The sequence below is a fragment of the Musca domestica genome, unplaced genomic scaffold (genome assembly GCF_030504385.1).
Source record: "Musca domestica strain aabys unplaced genomic scaffold, Musca_domestica.polishedcontigs.V.1.1 29, whole genome shotgun sequence".
NCBI classification, from domain to species: Eukaryota; Metazoa; Arthropoda; class Insecta; order Diptera; family Muscidae; genus Musca; species Musca domestica.
The window spans coordinates 6,270,699-6,291,036 of record NW_026712296.1 but is presented as its reverse complement, the minus strand read 5'-3'; the positions used below and the strand labels follow the sequence as shown (position 1 = coordinate 6,291,036).

At 35.0% G+C, this 20,338-nt stretch overlaps 2 protein-coding genes across 2 annotated transcripts in view; both read right to left on the bottom strand.

Moving 5' to 3' along the window:
• On the bottom strand, nt 1–12,248 carry LOC101887843 (uncharacterized). The gene is made up of 2 exons (XM_059124507.1): nt 12,213–12,248; nt 1–1,837 (listed from the first exon to the last, which is right to left on the bottom strand). The coding sequence occupies exons 1-2, from the start codon at nt 12,246–12,248 to the stop codon at nt 35–37; spliced, it is 1,839 nt and encodes a 612-aa protein (XP_058980490.1). The 3' UTR covers nt 1–34.
• A 130-nt stretch (nt 12,249–12,378) lies between these two features.
• Nucleotides 12,379–20,338, bottom strand: part of LOC101896759 (dynein axonemal heavy chain 3) — a 204,434-nt gene continuing 196,474 nt past the window's right edge. Inside the window, exons 59-63 of the mRNA XM_059124418.1 lie at nt 18,874–19,033; nt 18,538–18,752; nt 18,271–18,468; nt 15,475–15,685; nt 12,379–12,798 (exon numbers count right to left, since the gene is read on the bottom strand). Coding sequence (XP_058980401.1) covers nt 12,472–12,798; nt 15,475–15,685; nt 18,271–18,468; nt 18,538–18,752; nt 18,874–19,033 — 1,111 coding nt within the window. The 3' untranslated portion in view covers nt 12,379–12,471. The remainder of the gene's footprint in view (nt 12,799–15,474; nt 15,686–18,270; nt 18,469–18,537; nt 18,753–18,873; nt 19,034–20,338) is intronic.

Genomic DNA, 20,338 nt, shown 5'->3' with positions numbered 1-20,338 from the left:
CCTAATTAATAATATATGTGTATAATCGATTAACTTAGTAACGTCTGTGTTTCAGTTTACGAACAGTCTTGTAACGGTAGCCGTCATCAGCAAGTACAGCTGCTTCTTGGGGACTTTCAACAGCTACAACTGAGTCAAAAGTATTTTCCGAAACCGGAGGCAAATATTCGCTGCCAGCCAACTCATTTACATCACGACGTTGACGATATTTTAGGCGACGAACTGTCTTATACCGGTATCCATCATCACTCAAGACGGTAGATTGTTCGGGAACAGAAACGATACTGGCAATTTCTTCGGTTTGTGATACAGCAGGTGGCAAATATTCGTTCGAGGGGAGTTCATTAACATCGCGACGACGACGATAACGGATACGACGAATAGTCTTGTAACGGTAACCGTCATTTGCTAATACAGCAGTGTCTTGAGAAGCGGCTTCAACTGGGGCTTCAGCAATCACAGCACTTTGTTCAGGAATAGATTCGACAGTAATGTCTTGTTCAGAGGCTGAAGCGGGTGGCAAATATTCATTGCTGGGTAATTCATTGACATCGCGACGATGACGATAACGAATGCGACGAAGAGTCTTGTAACGGTATCCATCATCAGCCAATACGGCAGATTCTTGGGAAGCAGATTCCTCTGGAGCTTCAACAGGGGATTCCACGACAATTTCTTGTTCGGTGGCAGCTGCAGGAGGCAAGTATTCATTGCTAGGCAATTCATTAACATCACGACGATGGCGATAACGAATGCGACGAACAGTCTTATAACGATAACCATCATCAGCCATGACTGCAGATTCTTGAGAAGCAGATTCCTCGGGGGCTTCAACAGGGGATTCTACGACAATTTCTTGTTCGGTGGCAGCTGCAGGAGGCAAATATTCATTGCTAGGCAATTCATTAACATCGCGACGATGGCGATAACGAATGCGACGAACAGTCTTGTAACGGTAGCCATCATCAGCCAATACAGCTGATTCCTGGGAAGCAGATTCCTCGGGAGCTTCAATAGGAGCTTCGACGACAATTTCTTGTTCGGTGGCAGCTGCAGGAGGCAAGTATTCATTGCTAGGCAATTCATTAACGTCACGACGTCTGCGATAACGAATGCGGCGAACAGTCTTGTAACGGTATCCATCATCAGCCAAGACGGCAGATTCTTGGGAAGCAGATTCCTCGGGAGCTCCAATAGGAGCTTCCACGACAATTTCTTGTTCGGTGGCAGCTGCAGGAGGCAAATATTCGTTGGTGGGCAATTCATTAACGTCACGACGTCTGCGATAACGAATGCGGCGAACAGTCTTGTAACGGTATCCATCATCAGCCAAGACGGCAGATTCTTGGGAAACAGATTCCTCGGGAGCTTCAACAGGAGCTTCTACGACAATTTCTTGTTCGGTGGCAACTGTAGGAGGCAAATATTCGTTGGTGGGCAATTCATTGACATCACGGCGTCTGCGATAACGGATGCGTCGAACGGTCTTGTAACGGTATCCATCATCAGCCAAAACGGCACTATCCTGACTAGCATCAACAGCGGGTTCTTCGACAACTACGGTTTCCTCAGTGGCTGTGGCAACTCCATTGTTTGCCGGTGGCAAGTATTCATTGGTGACTAATTCGCTTACATCGCGACGGCTTCTCAACTTCTGTTTACGAACTACCTTGTAGCGATAGCCATCATCGGTCAATGGAGCAGGTTCTGTATTAGCTTCCGGTGCGATATACTCCTGTGTTGTCAGGCTATTATCCACAACTGGAGTTAAATATTCACGGTTTATAGAAGCTGCGGATGCAGCCGCTAAAGCAGCCAAAGCAAAAACGAATATTCTCTGAAACAATTGGTAGTGAGAATTGAATTATGAAAGCTTTTATTTAAGGCATATATGTTTTCGGTAATAGTGTCCATTTAGAATAAATAAAATCCTTGATTTACAAAGTTTGCCAAATTTTGCATTATATTTTTTGTACATACCATTCTTCTTGAGACTGACCAGCGTATGGAATGAGAGACGATGTGTGTTATGATTTACCGCACAAGAATTTTTCGCATTTATACTTTTGACTTGTCCAGAAAACAAATAATCTGCTTTCTAACAATAGGTTTGATACAATTAAAATCGATAATCTAAATATATGCCTATCAAAAGCAAAACCATCATCACTTTCAACGCAACATACACATGTACATATTAAGAGATACTCTTAAAAGATTTGTTAGGTTATTTAACGTCGATCACGCAAAAAGAACAATGAGCATCGTAATGATTTGAATTTTAGCACTTTTGTTTTGATCTTCTTAATAGTGTGGGTCGTCCATAGTGTTATAAGATGCTTTCAATTATTTCCGGAAATAGATTTTTGTTCAGATCTTTTATTCTAAATCAATCCAAAGTCCAATCATTTTCAAGTTCAAGTATGGTGTTAAGCAGGTTAAGAATATGTTAAGCGTGGTATTCAAAAAGTTAGAAAATAAAAAAAGTATCAAAAATAGACATGTGCTTTATTTATAGAACAATTGAAAAGAAGATAAAGTTCTGCAGAGTCAAAAGTGTTATACAGACCTCGCCAAATGACTGCTTATACCCTCCACCATATTTATTTTGTCATTCCGCTTGAGACTCCTCGGAATACTCACGCAAGACCCATTGAAGTATATGAATATTTTTGACCAGCGTAAATACTAAGTTGATTAAGCGATATCCGTCTGTATCTTTGTCCGTCTGTCTTTTGTAATCACGTTATGTTTCGAACGAATTGAGATAGTAGAATTTTGCATACATGTGTATTATTTCAGTAGGCAGATTTAGTTCGTATATGGGCCATGTTGGTCCAGGTTTTCGTATAGCCCTCATATAAATAATATAATATTCGGTTTTATGACCTCTACCTTGGAAAGGAGGGTATATTAACTTTGTCATTCCATTTGTAAAATTCCAAAATATTCGTCGTAGACCCCATAACGTATATTTTACAAATGGAATGACATAGTTAATATATATATATATATATATATATATATATATATATATATATATATATATATATATATATATATATACTAGCTGGCCCGGTCCGCGTTGCCGGCCCGTAGTTTTTGTCTATTATGCATATATTCCCAAGCATAATTATTCACAGATATGACTGATATAAGTGTTCACGTACAGGTCGATTTAAAGTGTTTTAAAATACCTGTACCCATTTTTAACCAGTGGGCTTCAATATTTAAACCGTGGGCTTCAACTGTGTGGATGTGCTATACAAATCTATTAAAAAGTATATATCAATCTTATCGCCATATAAGGGATCAAATTAATTTTTAATATGGTAAAAATCGTAGCAAAATCTTCCAGTCAAATGAGCAGTAATTTGGAATTTGCTGTATTTTGTATACTACATAATTGAGGGCTGAATGATTTAAGAATAGCCAAAGTTAATTACTTTTTTAAACCCATTAGCAACTTAGATTGTGCATTAGAGTCCTCATAAGTCCCCCTAACCATGTCAGTCTGTTTGTCCGCCAAAAGGTGGACTTGAGAGGGTATTATAACATGGATAAAAATTCTAAAATTTGTAGATATGTTGAAATTTTAGTGTAAGATTTTCACCCCCCTAATACGCATTATTAGCCAAATTCTTTGAAATGTGGTTAAATCAGGAGGTACCTTCTTTATATGGGCACTACTCCGAAACATCGACCTACATTGAAAACTTTCTTCTACCCCTTATAATCCAAGATGACAAATAGAGGCCAAATCAAAAATATAGCAGAACAATATAGCATGTCATAGCATTTCGCGTGATTTAAATAAGTAAAAATAGTTTTATCCACCTCATAATTGAGGGCAGAATGATAAGATGGGAATTAATTTTATTTGCCATTTAAATTGTAAGTTGGAGACCCCTAAAGTCCATATTTTCATCATAGGATAATTCAATGATGATTAAACAAATATTCGGTCCCGTGCTACTTTCTTATATTTGTAATTTCTTCATGTTTCCACAATTTATTTCATATGGATGCACATCCCAAATCTACGTTCCCAACCAATATTCTCTTGGGGGTTAAAAATTCAATAGAATACAAAATTTTCTTTTCTGACCACACATTAGATGTGAAAGTGGACTTGGGGATACTCCAATGTGGGGACTTTACTTAAATAAATTCCTATGTGGCAATTATCTGTATGATGGTTCCCTACCCCAGGGTGGCATAAATAAAATTTTTTAGCCAAATCAATTGATGAATTTGGTCAATACCAATATGGGCCCTACTCTGAAAATTTCAAATTTTATGCGAAGAGGTTATCTACCCCCTTAGAAACAAAAATGTCAAATTAGGGCCAAAAAATGAAAAAAGTGGCCCGCCATGACCCCAAAAATAACTTAAATCATAGATGGTTATATAAATATGAAATCGGGTTGTTCCCTTATCCATGAGTTATGATCGATATAAAGACCTGCAAAAGTGATTTTAGGTATTTTGAATGTTTGGGAAGAATTTCTGGAAGGATATAAAACCTTTTCTTACTAAAAGTCCCATTCGCTCTACTATTTTGCACCTTTTATTTCAATATTGGTATATTACTTATTATTCTCCCAAAGAATTTTGCATTTTGAGCTCTCATTGGACGGATCATTGTCACGCTTTGTTAAGCTTTTTCGGTCATTTTTGTTTGTTTAAATGTGTTCGCATCTTTCAGCTAACCCACGATGTAGGCCCTGGAGTTGAAAGGTAGATGTCAGTTAACATCCTATTTCGCACTTATTTAATTTTTTTAGTGAAAAATTATTCTTTATTTTGTTCACAAAAAATCCACTGAATTCAATATGATAATACAAATTAAAAAAAAAAATTGACAAAAAAAAGAATAACAAATTGAAAAAGTCTTCAACTTTTTCGCTGATTTTTTACAGCAAATGTTTTAAGATCCTTCCTTACAAAGTTTGTCAATAGAATGTACTATTACTTTAAAATTCGATTCCATTGAAAATGTTTTTTTGATTTTTGCAATGAGATCTCTTTTTCATGATTTTTCAGCGATTTAGAAAAAGTAATTATCTTTTAACTTTGGTGTGACCGCGTTAAATTATTTCGATATCATCTATTCCGTTTCGCCACCACATAATTCGCTACTACACTTCCATGTAACCCGCCATCAATTTCAGTTCTCAAGAAATCAAGTCAATTAAATAAATTGGTATAAATATTCGAATTCAAAAATAAAATATAAAAAAAACACTACAAATGTACATTAGAAAAAAGTAAGTCAAAATGGAAAAAAAATCATGCACAATAAAACATTACTATTGTACATTTGAAAAGTCAAAATGAAAATGTTAATATATCACATTTTTACGCGATTTTTTTGGATATTATCCTTTTCGGAGAGTAGACAACTCCGAATTTGTGTGAATCGTTAAAATTAATCCAGCGGTTCTTAAGTTATAAGCGTAGTAACTAACACAACTTACATTTATATATATAGATATATATATATATATATATATATATATATATATATATATATATTCTAAGTCGATTTAACGATGTATGCCTGTCTGTCTGTTGAAATCACGATACAGTCCACATTATTTGACGTAGAGCGTCAAAATTTTAAACAATTTGTATTGTGTCTAGAATGGCTGGTATTGAAAATGAGATATATCGGTCCAAGTTTGTCTGAAAATTTTTATTTGTAGGTCATAATGGGTCCTAGTTCGTGTGGCGAAAAATTTTATGTATAGGTCTACGCATTGGTATAGCCCCCATATACAGAGAGAACAAATTGCAACCAACTTCAGACTGCTGTCATTTCTAAGCCACTCGTCCGACAGCTGTCCAGTGACAGCTCATTATATTGTTTACAAGCGTACAATAGCATTTTGGTGAGAATTGTCCAGAAAAAAATTTATTCGTGGTGGAATTCAAGCGTGATAGTGTGATTTCTTTATATTTGGTTGGAAAACCAAAGTGGCTATCGTTAGAGCACTCCAGCATTTAAATGTGTACCATCGCTCGTTACGGTGATATTGGTAGCGTAGCCCGACGTCAAGGAAGTGGACGGAATAAAACAGTTCGAAAAGTAAAGAAGCGACTTGATCGAAAAACGCGTCGCAGTGGCCGAAAAATGGCTTGTGAGCTGAATATATCGCAATATTCCATTCGGCAAATATTGAAAAATGAGCCATTGAAATTCCAAAAAGTGCAAGAACTTCCACCGCAACAGGGAAAAAAATAGACTCAAAAGAGCTAAAGAGTTCCTTCGCTTGGCCGAAAGTTGTGAACTGCCGAAACAAACTGATCATGTTTACTTGCCAATTAGGTCAGCTGAAAATGTGCACCTTCGGTTGGCCACCAGAAATCAAGCACCGACCATGGTGATGGTGTGGGCCGCCATAACAGCCGATGGTCGCTCTCCGCTCATTAAAGTCGACCGTGGCATCAGAATAAATGCCGAATATTATCGTGATAATATTCTGGAGGGTGTATTAAAGCCTTGAGCACTCAAACATTTTGGCCGCAGAACTTGGACATTCCAACCGGACTCAGTACCATCGCACGCAGCACGCGCCACCCAAGAATGGTTACAAAATGAGGTTCCTCGCTTCATTTTCAGTGCACAATGGCCACCAAAGATTCCGGGTACCAATCCGTTGGACTATTGTGCCTGGAGAATTTTGGAAAGCAAGGTTGGCACTAAAAATACTAAAGTGTCGATCGCCTCATATTTTTGTCACATTTTTTCACGGATTTGTATAAAAATTGGTATTTGTGGGTCATAATTGGTTCTATCTCCGGTGGCGAAACATTCCATGCATAGGTCCACGATTTGGTAATGCCACATATAACGGTACCTTCCGATATTCGGTATTTTGATAGTTTTTTTTTTCACGGATTTATATAAAAATTGGTATTTGTGGGTCATAATGGGTTCTAATGTTTCCTTTACTCTAAGGTGGAAGGTATTTAAAGTTCGGTCCGGCCAAATTTAATGTTTGTTTCCTTGTTATTTAATATAATTGTTTAAAAGACGATACTCCTCTCTTCTCTTCCAGGGGGTAAAGTAATCAGAAGGAACTCCTTGTGTTTTCAGACATTTGTAATGGGGTTTGTCTTCTGTGGCAGAAGATTGACGGAATAGGCTTACCATCCGAATGTTTGGTATTTTGGTGATTTTAGCCACGTTGTTACCCATTTTTATACCCGACACCATACTGTGGTACAGGGTATTATGTCTTTGTGCATTTGTTTGTAACAGGCAAAAAGAAACGAGATATAGTTCCTTTTGATGATCTTCATAGAATCGTATTCTGGATCGTCCATCTGGACTTTTCAATGGTAAAACTAACAAGGGTGGTATAATTTCCTTTAAATCCCGCGTGATTTAAGGCCAAACCTAATAAACTTATTCTTTTTTGAATACCGCCACAAAAATGGCAAATATAGCCACCGTGGACATTAAAAAAATAAACATGTAAAAATGAAGGAACTTGCAAAATGTAACAAGTAAAAAATCAGCCGAGACGAACACTTTGAAGGAACTTGAAAATTTTCCAAAAAAAAAAAAAAAAATCATCGAAAAATACCGCAATACCCGTTATATGGGTGGGTTATATGGAGACGGGATTCTGCATATACATATAGTCAACAGATTTCGAAATAATTGTGCAGGAAATGGCGAATATCAACCCAAATGACATGAATTTTGGTACATTCGACCGAATTTAGTCTAAAGGCAAGTACATAAAATTTGTACTTTTTGTAAGTCAAATAATAATTGGCTCCCATTTGGATATAGCTATATGTATATATATATATATATATATATATATATATATATATATATATATATATATATATATATATATATATATATATATATTTTTTTTTTTTTTTTTTTTTTTTTTTCTTTGTATTATTTTATTTTTACGTTTAGCTTAACTCAATATGCATAGGTCAGTAGGCTATCACATAGTCAGCCAGCCCGAATTATGTCCTCTATTTGCTGGTTTTTATACCCTATACCACAAGGTGGTCAGGGTATTATATCTTTGTGCATTTGTTTGTAACAGGCAAAAGGAAACGAGATAGACCCATAGTTCCTTTTGATTATCTGCATAGAATCACATTCTGAGTCGATTTATTCATGTCCGTCCGTCCGTCTGTCCATGTATTTTTGTAAACAAAGTACAGTTCGCATTTATTGCCCTATCCAGATGAAATTTTGCACAAATCATTTGTTTGGCCCAAGGACGAATACCTTTTATTGTGCACCAAAACTTGTAATATCAGCCCAAATATTATGGAATTTTGCACATACAATCAAATTAGGCCTGTAAATTAGTATACCAAATTTGATCGAAATCGGTTCAGATATAGCTATAGCTCCCATATATATTGTTCATCCGATTTGTTATTTTTTGTCCTCCGCAGCCGTAATATGCACTCTGTAACAACAATATTTGGGGAAATCTATCAAATACAGCTCAGAAATATCTTTGCTAAATTTTATCGAGATCGGTTCAGATTTGGATATAGCTCCCATATATAACTTCGTCCGATTTACCTTTTATTGTGCACCAAACGTCTAATATTTGTCCAAATGGGATGGAATTTGGCACTTACGACCGAATCGAGTCTAGAAGCTAGTATGTCAAATTTGGCTCAGATCGGCTCAGATATAGCTATATCTCTCATATATACTGTTCATCCGATTTGTTATATTTGTTACCCACAACCGTAATATGCTCTCCGTAACAACGATATTCAGGGAAATATATCAAATACAGCTCAGAAATATCTTTGCCAAATTTTATCGAGATCGGTTCAGCTTTGGATATAGCTCCCATATATATCTTTATCCGATTTCAAATGAATTGTGCACCAAATGGGCAATACAAGTCCGAATTTAAAAGATACAAATGCTTCGGCATATTTAGTCTTTTGAACTTTAAATTATAATTATAATCATAGCGTGTATGATTGAATTCTCCCATAAAAACTTTTAATCTAAATTAGTAAAGTGGTGTAGGGTATCATAAAGTCGGCCCCGCCCGACCTAATGACTTTCTTTACTGTTTTTTTTTCTGTTACTTCAAGTCTTTAAATTTCATTTTTTTCTGAGTTTAATGGTTTACAACCATTTGTAGCCTTGCCCTTCCCCCCGTTTTCAAATTTTAATCAAGAATCGTGACAACAACATGGGTAGGAAGAAACTGTTTTAATGATGCTCTCTTCAAAGACACTTAAAAGAAATGACTACTTCCCCTGTGAGATATGTAAAAAAAACGAAACTGTGAAAAATTCTAATTGAGTGACACATCACGTCAAAACAAACGACAATAACAAAGCATAACAAAATGTTAAAGTTGTATTCTTTTGTTGCCACTTGAAAAAAAAAAATGAGACCGGTTTATAATCGATATGAATGGTCGTGAATGGATGAAGTGGCATCGGCATTCAAATACCTTTGCGGCATGTGAAAACAATTAAATTAATAACAAAACGAGATATAAACATTATGTAAATGTGAACGCTCATCTCAGTTCGGTCATTATGCGAACACTGTTATGTCATTATGAAAACCAAATGAATTTAGGCTATTTGCCTAAATGATTGTTTGAGATATGAAGTAAAGGAAGCCTTCACTGGTTTTGGAAATTTGTGTTATGTGTACGAACTGTCCTAAATGGTACTAAATTGGGAACAGTTTGGTTTAGGGTTAGCAGATGGAGCTGGCAATTTGATGTTTTTGTATTGGGATCCCTGTTGGTGGCAGGTTTGAGAATTAAAGTTGGAAATGTGTACGAAAGTTACTAAATTTGGTACGATTTGGTATTTGGTGAACAGATAGTGCTTGCACTATTATTTGGTGCAATTTTATATTTGGGTCGCTGTTCATGTCTAGTCTTTACATTGTAAATTGTAATTGTCGGAAAAGTGCTGATTGGTAAAATATTTATTATTGGGTGAAGGGATAGAGATAAAATTTTAAAATTTTATATTGAGGTCACTGTTTACATATGGAGACTTTGAAATAGTTTTGGACAAAAAAATGGATGTGGGTCCATTGTGCAATGGTTTTGCTAATATCCTCCTCAATAAACTCCAAAATGAAAGATTTTGAAAACGTTTTGGTGTAAAAGTAAATAAAGGGTGAGATGAAAAAACTGCAACCAACTTCAAACTGCTGTCATTTCTAAGCCACTTGTCCGACAGCCGTTTAAATTATTCCAGTGACACCTCATTATATTGTTTACAAGCGTACAAAAGCATTTTGGTGAGATTTTTCCAGAAAAAAGATATTCGTGATGGAATTTAAGCGTGATAGTGTGATTTCTTTATATTTGTCTGGAAAACCATCTGGCTATCGTTAGAGCACTCCATCATTTAAATGTGAATAAGTCTTTTGTGTCTCGGGCATCGTGTGACGGTTTCATTGGCCGTTTGAATGCCATAATTAGTGCCGAAGGTGACCAATTGGAACAAATCTAAACTTATTCTAAAATTTGATGCTATTTCCGACATTTTTGGTTTTCATCCAAAAAAAAATTAAAACAAAATGTGGAAATTATGACGTTTGACTATGTTGCAGTTTTTTTTATCTCATATTTTATTTGTCTATTATTATTTCTGAAAAAGGAAAAATTTGAATAGTACATAAAACCTTGAAAGTCTGAATATTTAGTACGACGTAAGAAGTTTTGTTAAAAAATGCTTTTCAAACTGAACAAATTGTGCATTTTGAACTGTTTTTGGCAATTTTAAGATGCACTCTTCGCTGGTGCAGAGTGTAGATTTATAAGTTATATGAAATATCCGACTTAAATAGGGTCGCAATAAATAAAGAGCTACGTTGAAGGAATTTAAAAAATTTCCAAAAAATCCGACGAAAAAAAAGAAAATGGTTTTATGGGGGCTAAACGAAGACCTGGACCTGTATGTAAAACTTAGGCTGTACTACCCATTAGGAACTTCAAAATACGAAATTTAATGCAATTACGGAGTATAATGTCGGTAAAAGCATTAAAATATCGAATATAGGGCGGTATTGTTATATAGGGCCTGTAGACTTCTTGGTCACAAACTGTAGCACCCATTACGAACTAACTATACGAATAACCAAAAGTCCTGCAGACCTACCACACATCTGTGTAAAATTTTATTAACCTTCCTTTGGAATGTAGATTGATTTCCACAAACGAACGGACATCGCTAAATCGATATAGAACTTCATGATTATCAAGAGTATTTTGAGGTGTTACAAACGGAATAATAAGCTTAATATACCCTGCCTACAATGGTGGACGGTAGAAAAAATAATAAATTTTTCTGGACAAATTTTTGCGTTTTGAATAATTTTTTCACATATATGGAAATATTTATTTTGAATAAAAACTTATTTTGATTTATATGTTTTTTAAATTTTATTATGGGTAAATTGTTGTAATTTAGACCAGCGAACGAAAACAAACGAAACGTATAACGTACTGCTCCCGCGAAGTCACAGGCTTTAAAATTATTTTCAATCGTTTTGTACTTCAAACAAAATAATACCACAAACATTTCAATGTCGGAAGTACCCAAACAATACGATTGACTTATTGTTCTTCGGCTGTGATTTGCGAGCTGTATCGTTTGCGAGCGAATCGCCGGGAAACGTTTCCAAAGGTTTGCTGAGCGAAATGAGAACTGCTATATTTAGAGTCGTCATTGTATATATTGTTTTTTACACTGTTTCCTTTGTATTACAGACGTAACAAATAAATAAAAAGACATTCATTTAAATTAATATTAGTTTTTACTTTTCGTAATGAGTAATATACAGGGAAACGTTTGCAATGAGTTTTGTACTGTTTCGTTTGCAATGTTGCGTCATCCAGCAGAGAACATTTCAGTTTTGTTTTTGTTTCAACTCATCTACGCAAACAGAACCAAATACAAGTGAAGTCCCGTTATCTTAATATCGGTTGTGTTTCGTTTCGTTCTTCAAGAAAATACGGAACAAAACGATTGCAAACGTTTGGTAAAGTTTAATTTCGTACGCTGAGTTAGACATTTATTGTTCAAACGATTGGCAATCGGTTTAGCTTCGTACTTTTTGAATAAGCTTTTCGATTAATTTAATTATAAGAAGGTCTTTTAAATAAGAGAAATTCTAGTTAAATATAGGGAATAATGCATTTGGTCATTCATATACTCACTTTGAGGATATGAATGTATTTTGTTGTCGGCGGCATATCCCGAATATTTTACATACATAGAATTGTTATGTGGACTATTATGTGCATGCTTACTTTTTATATATATAAAATAAGATTTTGTTACTTACGACATTTGCTTGGGATACTAATAAAAATATATTGTATATCTCTCTACATATTATATCAAAATATATATTTGTTCTCTATCATAAAACCAAAATCATGTATAAAAAATGGCAACATGTAATCATGTTGCCAATTAATCATCTAATTGACACAACGAAGCGGCTCCGCGATTTATCCAATGCATTTGATTTTTTGTACAGGGTAAATCCATGTACATCACGAAATTGGTTGAATGACCAGTCGTAGAAAGAATGCCACGTCGTTCACTTGTCTTGTATACAGGACATTCGTATATAGGTTTTCCATCATCAGCAATGCGTTTGTCATCTGTAGCTGAAGCAACATTCCGAAGGGTTGGTAAGAGACATATGACGGGTATGGTGTCGAAGAGTATCTTCGAAAATGATTCATCGACAGCGAGTATGGTACGATTCCAGCGACAGCCCTCTAGGTAGAGACCCTATAGTAAAAATTGGACAAATGTCATTATTTTAATTGTACATTGGTTGGATGTTATGTATTGTGGTAGTAGTGAGCTAAAATAATTAAATTTAATTCATTACGTGGTAATAATCTAAACGGTTTCATTAATTACAAATACTAGTAAAAAACAGTAAGTTCGAAAAATTTGGAAATTAAAAAAAAAAACGTTGAAAAATACTGTTAAAGTCATAAAAATATCGAATTTAGGGAGTTACCGTCTTATCATCAAAATACCGAATATATATGGTGGCCATACCTAAACGTGGACCTTTATAACTCATTTTCAATACTAAAATTCCTGCTGACAAAACACCTATTTGAGTAAAATTTTATCAAAAATTTTATCATTCGGAAGCTGATCAAGAATAGATATACTTTATTGGGTCTAAAATGTACATTTCGAGGTGCTACAAACGGAATGACAAACTTAATATACCCTCCATACTATGATGAAGGGTATAACAAGGTAAAACTATCAAAATGTAAAAAAAGTGTATGCTTTCAATATTTATTTTGGCATTGACTTGAGTGGCCAGTAATACATTGGTATAGCAGTTTCGACTCGTTGTTTCACGGGAGCTCCGACTGGCTGTTCCACAGAAACTTCGACTCCATGTTCCGCAGAAGCTTTGGCTCACTATTCTAGTCAAAATCTAGAGTGGTGACGTAGATGTTATCGTAGCCAGTAGCATAACCCAAAAAACTAACCTACGTTAGTATCAACGGATAATGGACGTCCACTTAGCACAGTCCTCTATTATATTCAAATCGTTTTCAACCTCCTCGTAATCCTCCACTTCCGAACATACGACATTCATTCATCAGAGTTCCCGGTTATCTTCAAATCGTATTATCTCCGATTACTTACGCTTCGTCTACAACCCGAGTTTCAGCATCGTGATACCCGATTGCTCGCAAATCGGCAATAGGCCGACACCCATATATTAAAGATATCTACAGTCGTCAAGAACATCGAATTCTCGATTATCAATTGCATCATCAGCAACACATTGAATTCCCGAGTATATCCGAAGTCAATTCGCCAACATATCTATTAAATCCAATTATCGCATTTATACGCGAGTAGATTATAATTTAGAATTTTAATTAACAAAAACCCTATTTATATACCCATTAGGCTTAGTGGTTCCCCAGCGACGAGAAAACCACGTTATCTATATTAATAAAAGAGTAAGGTGCTTGACTGCCTGACTGACTTAATGATTCATAAACGCCCAAACGAAACGGCTGGAACCAGAATCTTGAAATTATGGTTGAAGACGTGGACCTGCACAGACAACTTTCTGTCTTAGGCTATAGTATCCATTTCGAACTTCAAACACCAAATTTGAAACAATTCCGGTGAATAATGTCGCTAAAATCATCAAAATACCGAATATCGGGAGGTGCCGTTATATGGGGGCTATATGAATACGTGGACCTACATGGCCCATTTACGAACTTAACCTGTCTACTGGCAAAATAAACATGTGTGCAAAATTTTGGCCTTCTATCTCAATTCGTTCGAAAGATAGCGTGATTACAACAGACAGATGGACATGGCTAGAATTTTACGCTGATCAAGAATATATATACTTTGTTGGGTCTAAGATCTTTATTTCGATGAGTTACAAACGGAATGAAAAAATGAATATACCCTCCATAGTATGGTGGAGGGTATAAAAAGTATTAATTCAATAATTTATATGTTTCACAAATACACATAACACACGTACGCATAAATCAGCAAACAAAATAATTGGTTACACTCATTTTCACTCATTGAGCAGACTCTTGCTCTATTTTTAACGGTTCTTATCCCACACTAATTTTTCAAAACAGGACTGACTCAGGGCGCTGCCACACAAAACATAAGAGTACTCTTCACTCTAAAACCTCCCACCGTAAATAACTCCCATTCTTCCAGCAATCCTACTCGACAGCTATGCTTTCCACCTCGACAAATATCTTGTTATAAATCGAGAATTTGCTCACGGTTTCACAAGTAGGCTGAACCCCATCCGTTATTTTTCCTACGATTTCAAAAAATTTCCTTGAATTGGTTCTTATTCAGCAAACACCTTATGGCACTTTACATTTCATTGACCTACTTAAGTATATTTATATATATTTTTTCGTTAAATAAATCAAGATAACCACTTGTTACGGTAAAGAGATTAAATTCTAGCAGGTCTTTATCGTCGATTAATACAATAACGACCCCAAAATTGTAAAATTTGGCAAATTCAATTGGTCGATAATAAAATTGCAAAATACAATATAAGTATTATGTTTTGCAATTTTATTTTCGCATAACAGTTTATTTTCGAAAGTAACTTAAGCCCCCCAACTTAGAGCCCAAAATACCATATTGCAGACAATTTACTTTAAAATATTGTGAAATGTTCGCATTACCTAAAACCATTAGGTGCAAAGTTCAGTGTTTCGTAGTTTAATCTTTTACAATATTTTCTTACTTGAATTAATTTAGCTTCGTCGTTGTGTTCCTTTTGTTTCTGTGTAGATAAAAGTTTGTTTTGTGTTTGAGAAATACAGAAGAGGCACAAAGAGAAAATGTTATAAACTAGTATTTGTTTAAATTTTCAGTTGTTTCTTGAAGGAAAACAAAAAAGAAAATTAAATTTGTACACACCCGTATATATGCTCCGAGTTCCGGCACTTTATCAGCCTCCATTTCGTATTGGGTCACTTCAAAATCAATCTTCACCATATCAATCTGAAAGCGATTCTTTCTCGAATAGTTTTGCAGTACACCAGTCATAAACGATTGAGTGAAATAGAATCCGGATAACCAGTAAACGATTGGTTCTCCATCATCTATCCATCGTTGAAAGAATTCCAATCTGAAAACAAGAAGATTATGTTAGGAGGACAAACGAAGTATGGTGGAAATGGTGTTTACAGCCAGATAAAAGTTTCAATCATTTCTTTACATCTTGAAAGTTTTTCTTTAATTTAATTAGTTTTTCACAATATTTGTTCATTTTTGGAACAATCTTTTGATATCAAAATATCTTGTTTATTTTATCAACGAAATTGAAGTGCAAAGAAACAATTGTGTCTTAAGTTTTGATGTTATGTTGTTCTATCTGAGGAAGAAGAAGATTTGTGAAACACTATTCAGATGATTATTAGAATAATCACTAAAAAGTAACTAAAAAATATTGTATGGAATTATTGGACTATCATCAATGAAATGAAAACAGAACCAACTAATTATGGCGAACTAATATTGGCGAATATTTAGCTAGATTATTATATACCTTTCGCACTGTACTTTATACCCTACACCACAAGGTGGTCAGGGTACTATGTCTTTGTGCATTTGTTATTAACAGGTAAAAGGAAACGAGATAGACCCATAGTTCCTTTCGATGATCTGCATAGACTCACATTCTGGGTCGATTTATGCATGCCCGTCCGTCCGTCCGTAAGTCCATGTTTTTTGTAAACAAAGTACAGTTCGCATTTATTTCCCTATCCAGATGAAATTTTGCAGAAATCATTTGTTTGGCCAAGGACGAACCCTATTGAAATTGGAGATAATCGGTCAACATTTAGATATAGCTCCCATATATATCTTCGTCCGATTTGCCTTTTATTGTGCACCAAACGTGTAATATCAGTCCGAATAGTATGGAATTTTGCACGTACGATCAGATTGGACCTGAAAATAAGTATGGCAAATTTGATCGAAATCAGTTAAGATATAGCTATAGCTCCCATATATATTGTTCATCCGATTTGTTATTTTTGTCCTCCGCAGCCGTAATATGCACTCTGTAACAACAATTTTTGGGGAAATATATCAAATACAGCTCAGAAATACATTTGCTAAATTTTATTGAGATCGGTTCAGATTTGGATATAGCTCCCATATATAACTTCGTCCGATTTATCTATTATTGTGCACCAAACGTCTAATATTTGCCCAAATGGAATGAAATTTGGAACTTACGACCGAATTGAGTCTATAAGCTAGTATGTCAAATTTGGTGAAGATCGGTTTAGATATAGCTATAGCTCCCATATATACTGTTCATCCGATTTGTTACATTTGTTACCCACAGCCGTAATATGCACTCCGTAACAACGATATTCAGGGAAATATATCAAATACAGTTCAGAAATATCTTTGCCAAATTTTATCGAGATCGGTTCCGATTTGGATATAGCTCCCATATATTTTTTTTATCCGATTTCAAATTAATTGTGCACCAAATGGGCAATACAAGTCCGAATTTAAAAGATACAAATGCTTCGGCGTGTTTTGTCCTTTGAACTTTAAATTATAATTATAATCATGGCGTGTATGATTGAATTCTCCCATTAAAACGTTTAATTGTTATGCGGAGCTCTACTAAATTAGCAAAGTCGTGTAGGGTATTATAAAGTCGGCCCCGCCCGACTTTAAGACTTTCTTTACTGGTTTTCCTTTGTAAGTCATGGAAATACTCATTTAACATCCAACATAGTATACAGGGTGAGATGAAAAAAACTGCAACCAACTTCAGACTGCTGTTATTTCTAAGCCACTTGTCCGACAGCTGATAAAATTATTCCTGTGACAGCTCATTATATTGTTTACAAACGCACAAAAGCATTTTGGTGAGAATTTTCCAGAAAAAAAGTTATTCGTGATGGTATTCAAGAGTGATAGCGTGATTTCTTTATTTCTTTATTATTAAATTTTATCGAGATCGGTTCAGATTTCAAGTTTTGAGAAGGCCTAAATGCACCGGAAAATTTAGCTCTCATATATACCTTCCTCCGATTTGCCTTTTACTGTGAAACAAACGTGTAATGTTAGTGAAAATGGGATGGAATTTGGTACTTGCTACAAAATTGAGCATAGAAACAAGTGTGTCAAATTTGGTGAAAATCGGTTCAGATGTAGCTATAGCTCCCATATACATTTTGCTCATCCGATTTGTTGATTTTATTATGCACAACCGGATTTTGCACTTCGTAGTAACGATATTCGGGATTTCAAGTTAATTGAGCACTAAATGGGTAATACAAGCCCGAATGCCTCGGAAAATTTAGTAGAAATCGATTCAGAGGAGGATACTCCTCTTATATATTAGTTCCTTTGGACTTTAAATTATAACTATAAATATAGTTGGTATTATCTAGTTCTCACAAATTCACCATAAAAAAAATTATTTGTTATGTTCAGCTCTAAAAATATACATGGGGAGTAGGGTATCATAAAGTCGGAACCGCCTGACTTTACGACTTTCTTTACTGGTTTTACTTTAAGAACTTCGCGCTGATCAAGAATATATTTACAAACGGACTGACAAATTTAATATACCCTCTATACTATGAATGTTGAAGGGTATATAAACATTGCAGCAGATTTAATGTCAAAGTTATTTATTCTAATTGTTCCCATTTGATTCAATTACAATATTTGAATACTTACCTTGCAAGAAAGTCGGTAATGTAACTGCCCAATGGCTTCAGTGATGGATAACTTTTTTTCAACCAATCATCTGGCAATTTTCCAATGACCATAGAGCGATGGGTTCTCTCTAATTCGGGAATCATTGCTATCTGGCCCTGTATTGCCTTTTGGACATTTAAAAGGCTTTTTCGTATGTACTCAAGTAGGCGATTAAATCTTGATTTAATAAAATAAATAAAATATAAATTTATTCAAGTCAAAATAAAAATGACCAGCAGTGATTACCTTATCAGCTCCTGTCTCAATACAGTATTCATAGAATTTGTGTACACAACGGGGTATTTTTCTGCTACTTCATCAACGTTGAAGGGTTCTGGCAAACGTTTCAATATATCCTTACATATTTGAAAAGCCGGATCAACTTTAGGGCCATCTCCACTGCTGCTTGTCTTTACCGAAGCCATGAGATCAGTTTGTGTTTTCAAAACACCTTGAATAAGCTTTATAACAGATATAATTTCATTATTTTATTACTTGAATACTTTAGTGCATTTTTTATGATCAATTTGAAATAAAAAAAAAAACATTATTAAATGCCCACATTCGGATTTTATTACTTACACTATCCGTTTCTTTGTTATTGCGATTTATGTCGGCATTTTCGTGTAAACCATAAACCTCGGGATGAGGGCTTAAGGGAAAATCTTGTATGTATTCCAGGGCGTTGGCACGTGTTGGATTTAGGGGTATTCGGTAGTCACCAGACTGTGATAGTTGAAAACTGGTCATAAAACGATAATGCACAGGGACAAAAGTTAATTTTCAGCGAACATTAAGTTGGATTTCGTTATGTTGTTGTTATTTGTTGTGAGGTTAACTCTTTAAATAAGGGCAGTATATGTTGTTGCGGAAATATTGTCACAAATATTTTTATGTGTTTTTTTAATGGCTAGCTAATTGGTAATGTTTTATATTTTCAAACTTGCAGATAGATATATTTTGAAGTCTTGCTGAGGGATATGAAAGCATAGACTGTATATAATATATAGACAAAAGGAAGTGTTATTTTATCCACATACAACAAATTTGTCTTTTATGCCCTTCATCGTACAATGAAGGGTTATTAAGTTTCCCATTCTATTTGAAGTTCCTCGAAATAGGCATGTAGGTTTAGTCCTATCCGTGGAATATGGAAACTACTCTGCCTTCCGAAAAAATTAAATAGATTGACAGAAATTTTAGTCGAATGTATTACAGGTTCGTACATTTATGGCACATATCCATATATGGTACATATAGTTCCACATTTGATGCCTCACGCCACATTTTTAAATATATTTGTTTAAAATTTGATAATGGAAGATGGAAATAAATTTTAAACCCAATAATACATATATTCGTGATCAGCGTAAAAGTCTATGACGATTTAGCGATGTCTGTCAGTTTGTGGAAATTACTCTGTCTTCTGACCGAAATGAAGTAGGTTGATAAAATTTTTTAAACTCGTTTAAACTCGAATTTGCTGTTCATCGGCAGTATGTGTTCCATTAAGTAAAAAAAAACCCATGCATACAACTGTCAATATAAGTCTAAGTTTTGGTATAGTCCCTATATAATTGTGTACCTCCCGATATTAGGTATTTTGATGATTTGTGTAAAACTTTTCACTGGATATGTTTCAAATTTGAAGTTCCTAATAGGTATTACATGTTATGACCGACAATTGCCCATGAAGGTCCACGTCTTCGTATAGCCCCCATATAACAGTACCTCCCTATTGTATCAAATTTCGTATTTGAAGATCCTAATATACAGAAAATTTCACATACAGGTCCGGGTCATCGCCTAGCCCCCATATAACTGTAACTGCCTATATTCGGTATTTTGATGACTTTAGAGACATATTCACCGGAACTGTTTAAAATATCGTTTTTCCAACGGATTTTTTTTTTTTTTCAAAATTTGCAAATTCCTTGAAAATGGTGGAGGGTATAGACAGTTTGGCCCGGCTTGCTTTTTTTGAAATTCTGTATATTTTCAATTGGTGTTTTCCACAAAAGGTGGGTATTTCGGCAAACTCGATTCG

Excerpts from the sequence above, each read along its gene's own strand:
- LOC101887843 (XM_059124507.1), bottom strand. The coding sequence starts at position 12,248 with ATGCCGCCGACAACAAAATACATTCATATCCTCAAA. Across the intron at positions 1,838-12,212 it reads AATACATTCATATCCTCAAA|AGAATATTCGTTTTTGCTTT; the intron begins GTGAGTATATGA and ends CAATTGTTTCAG.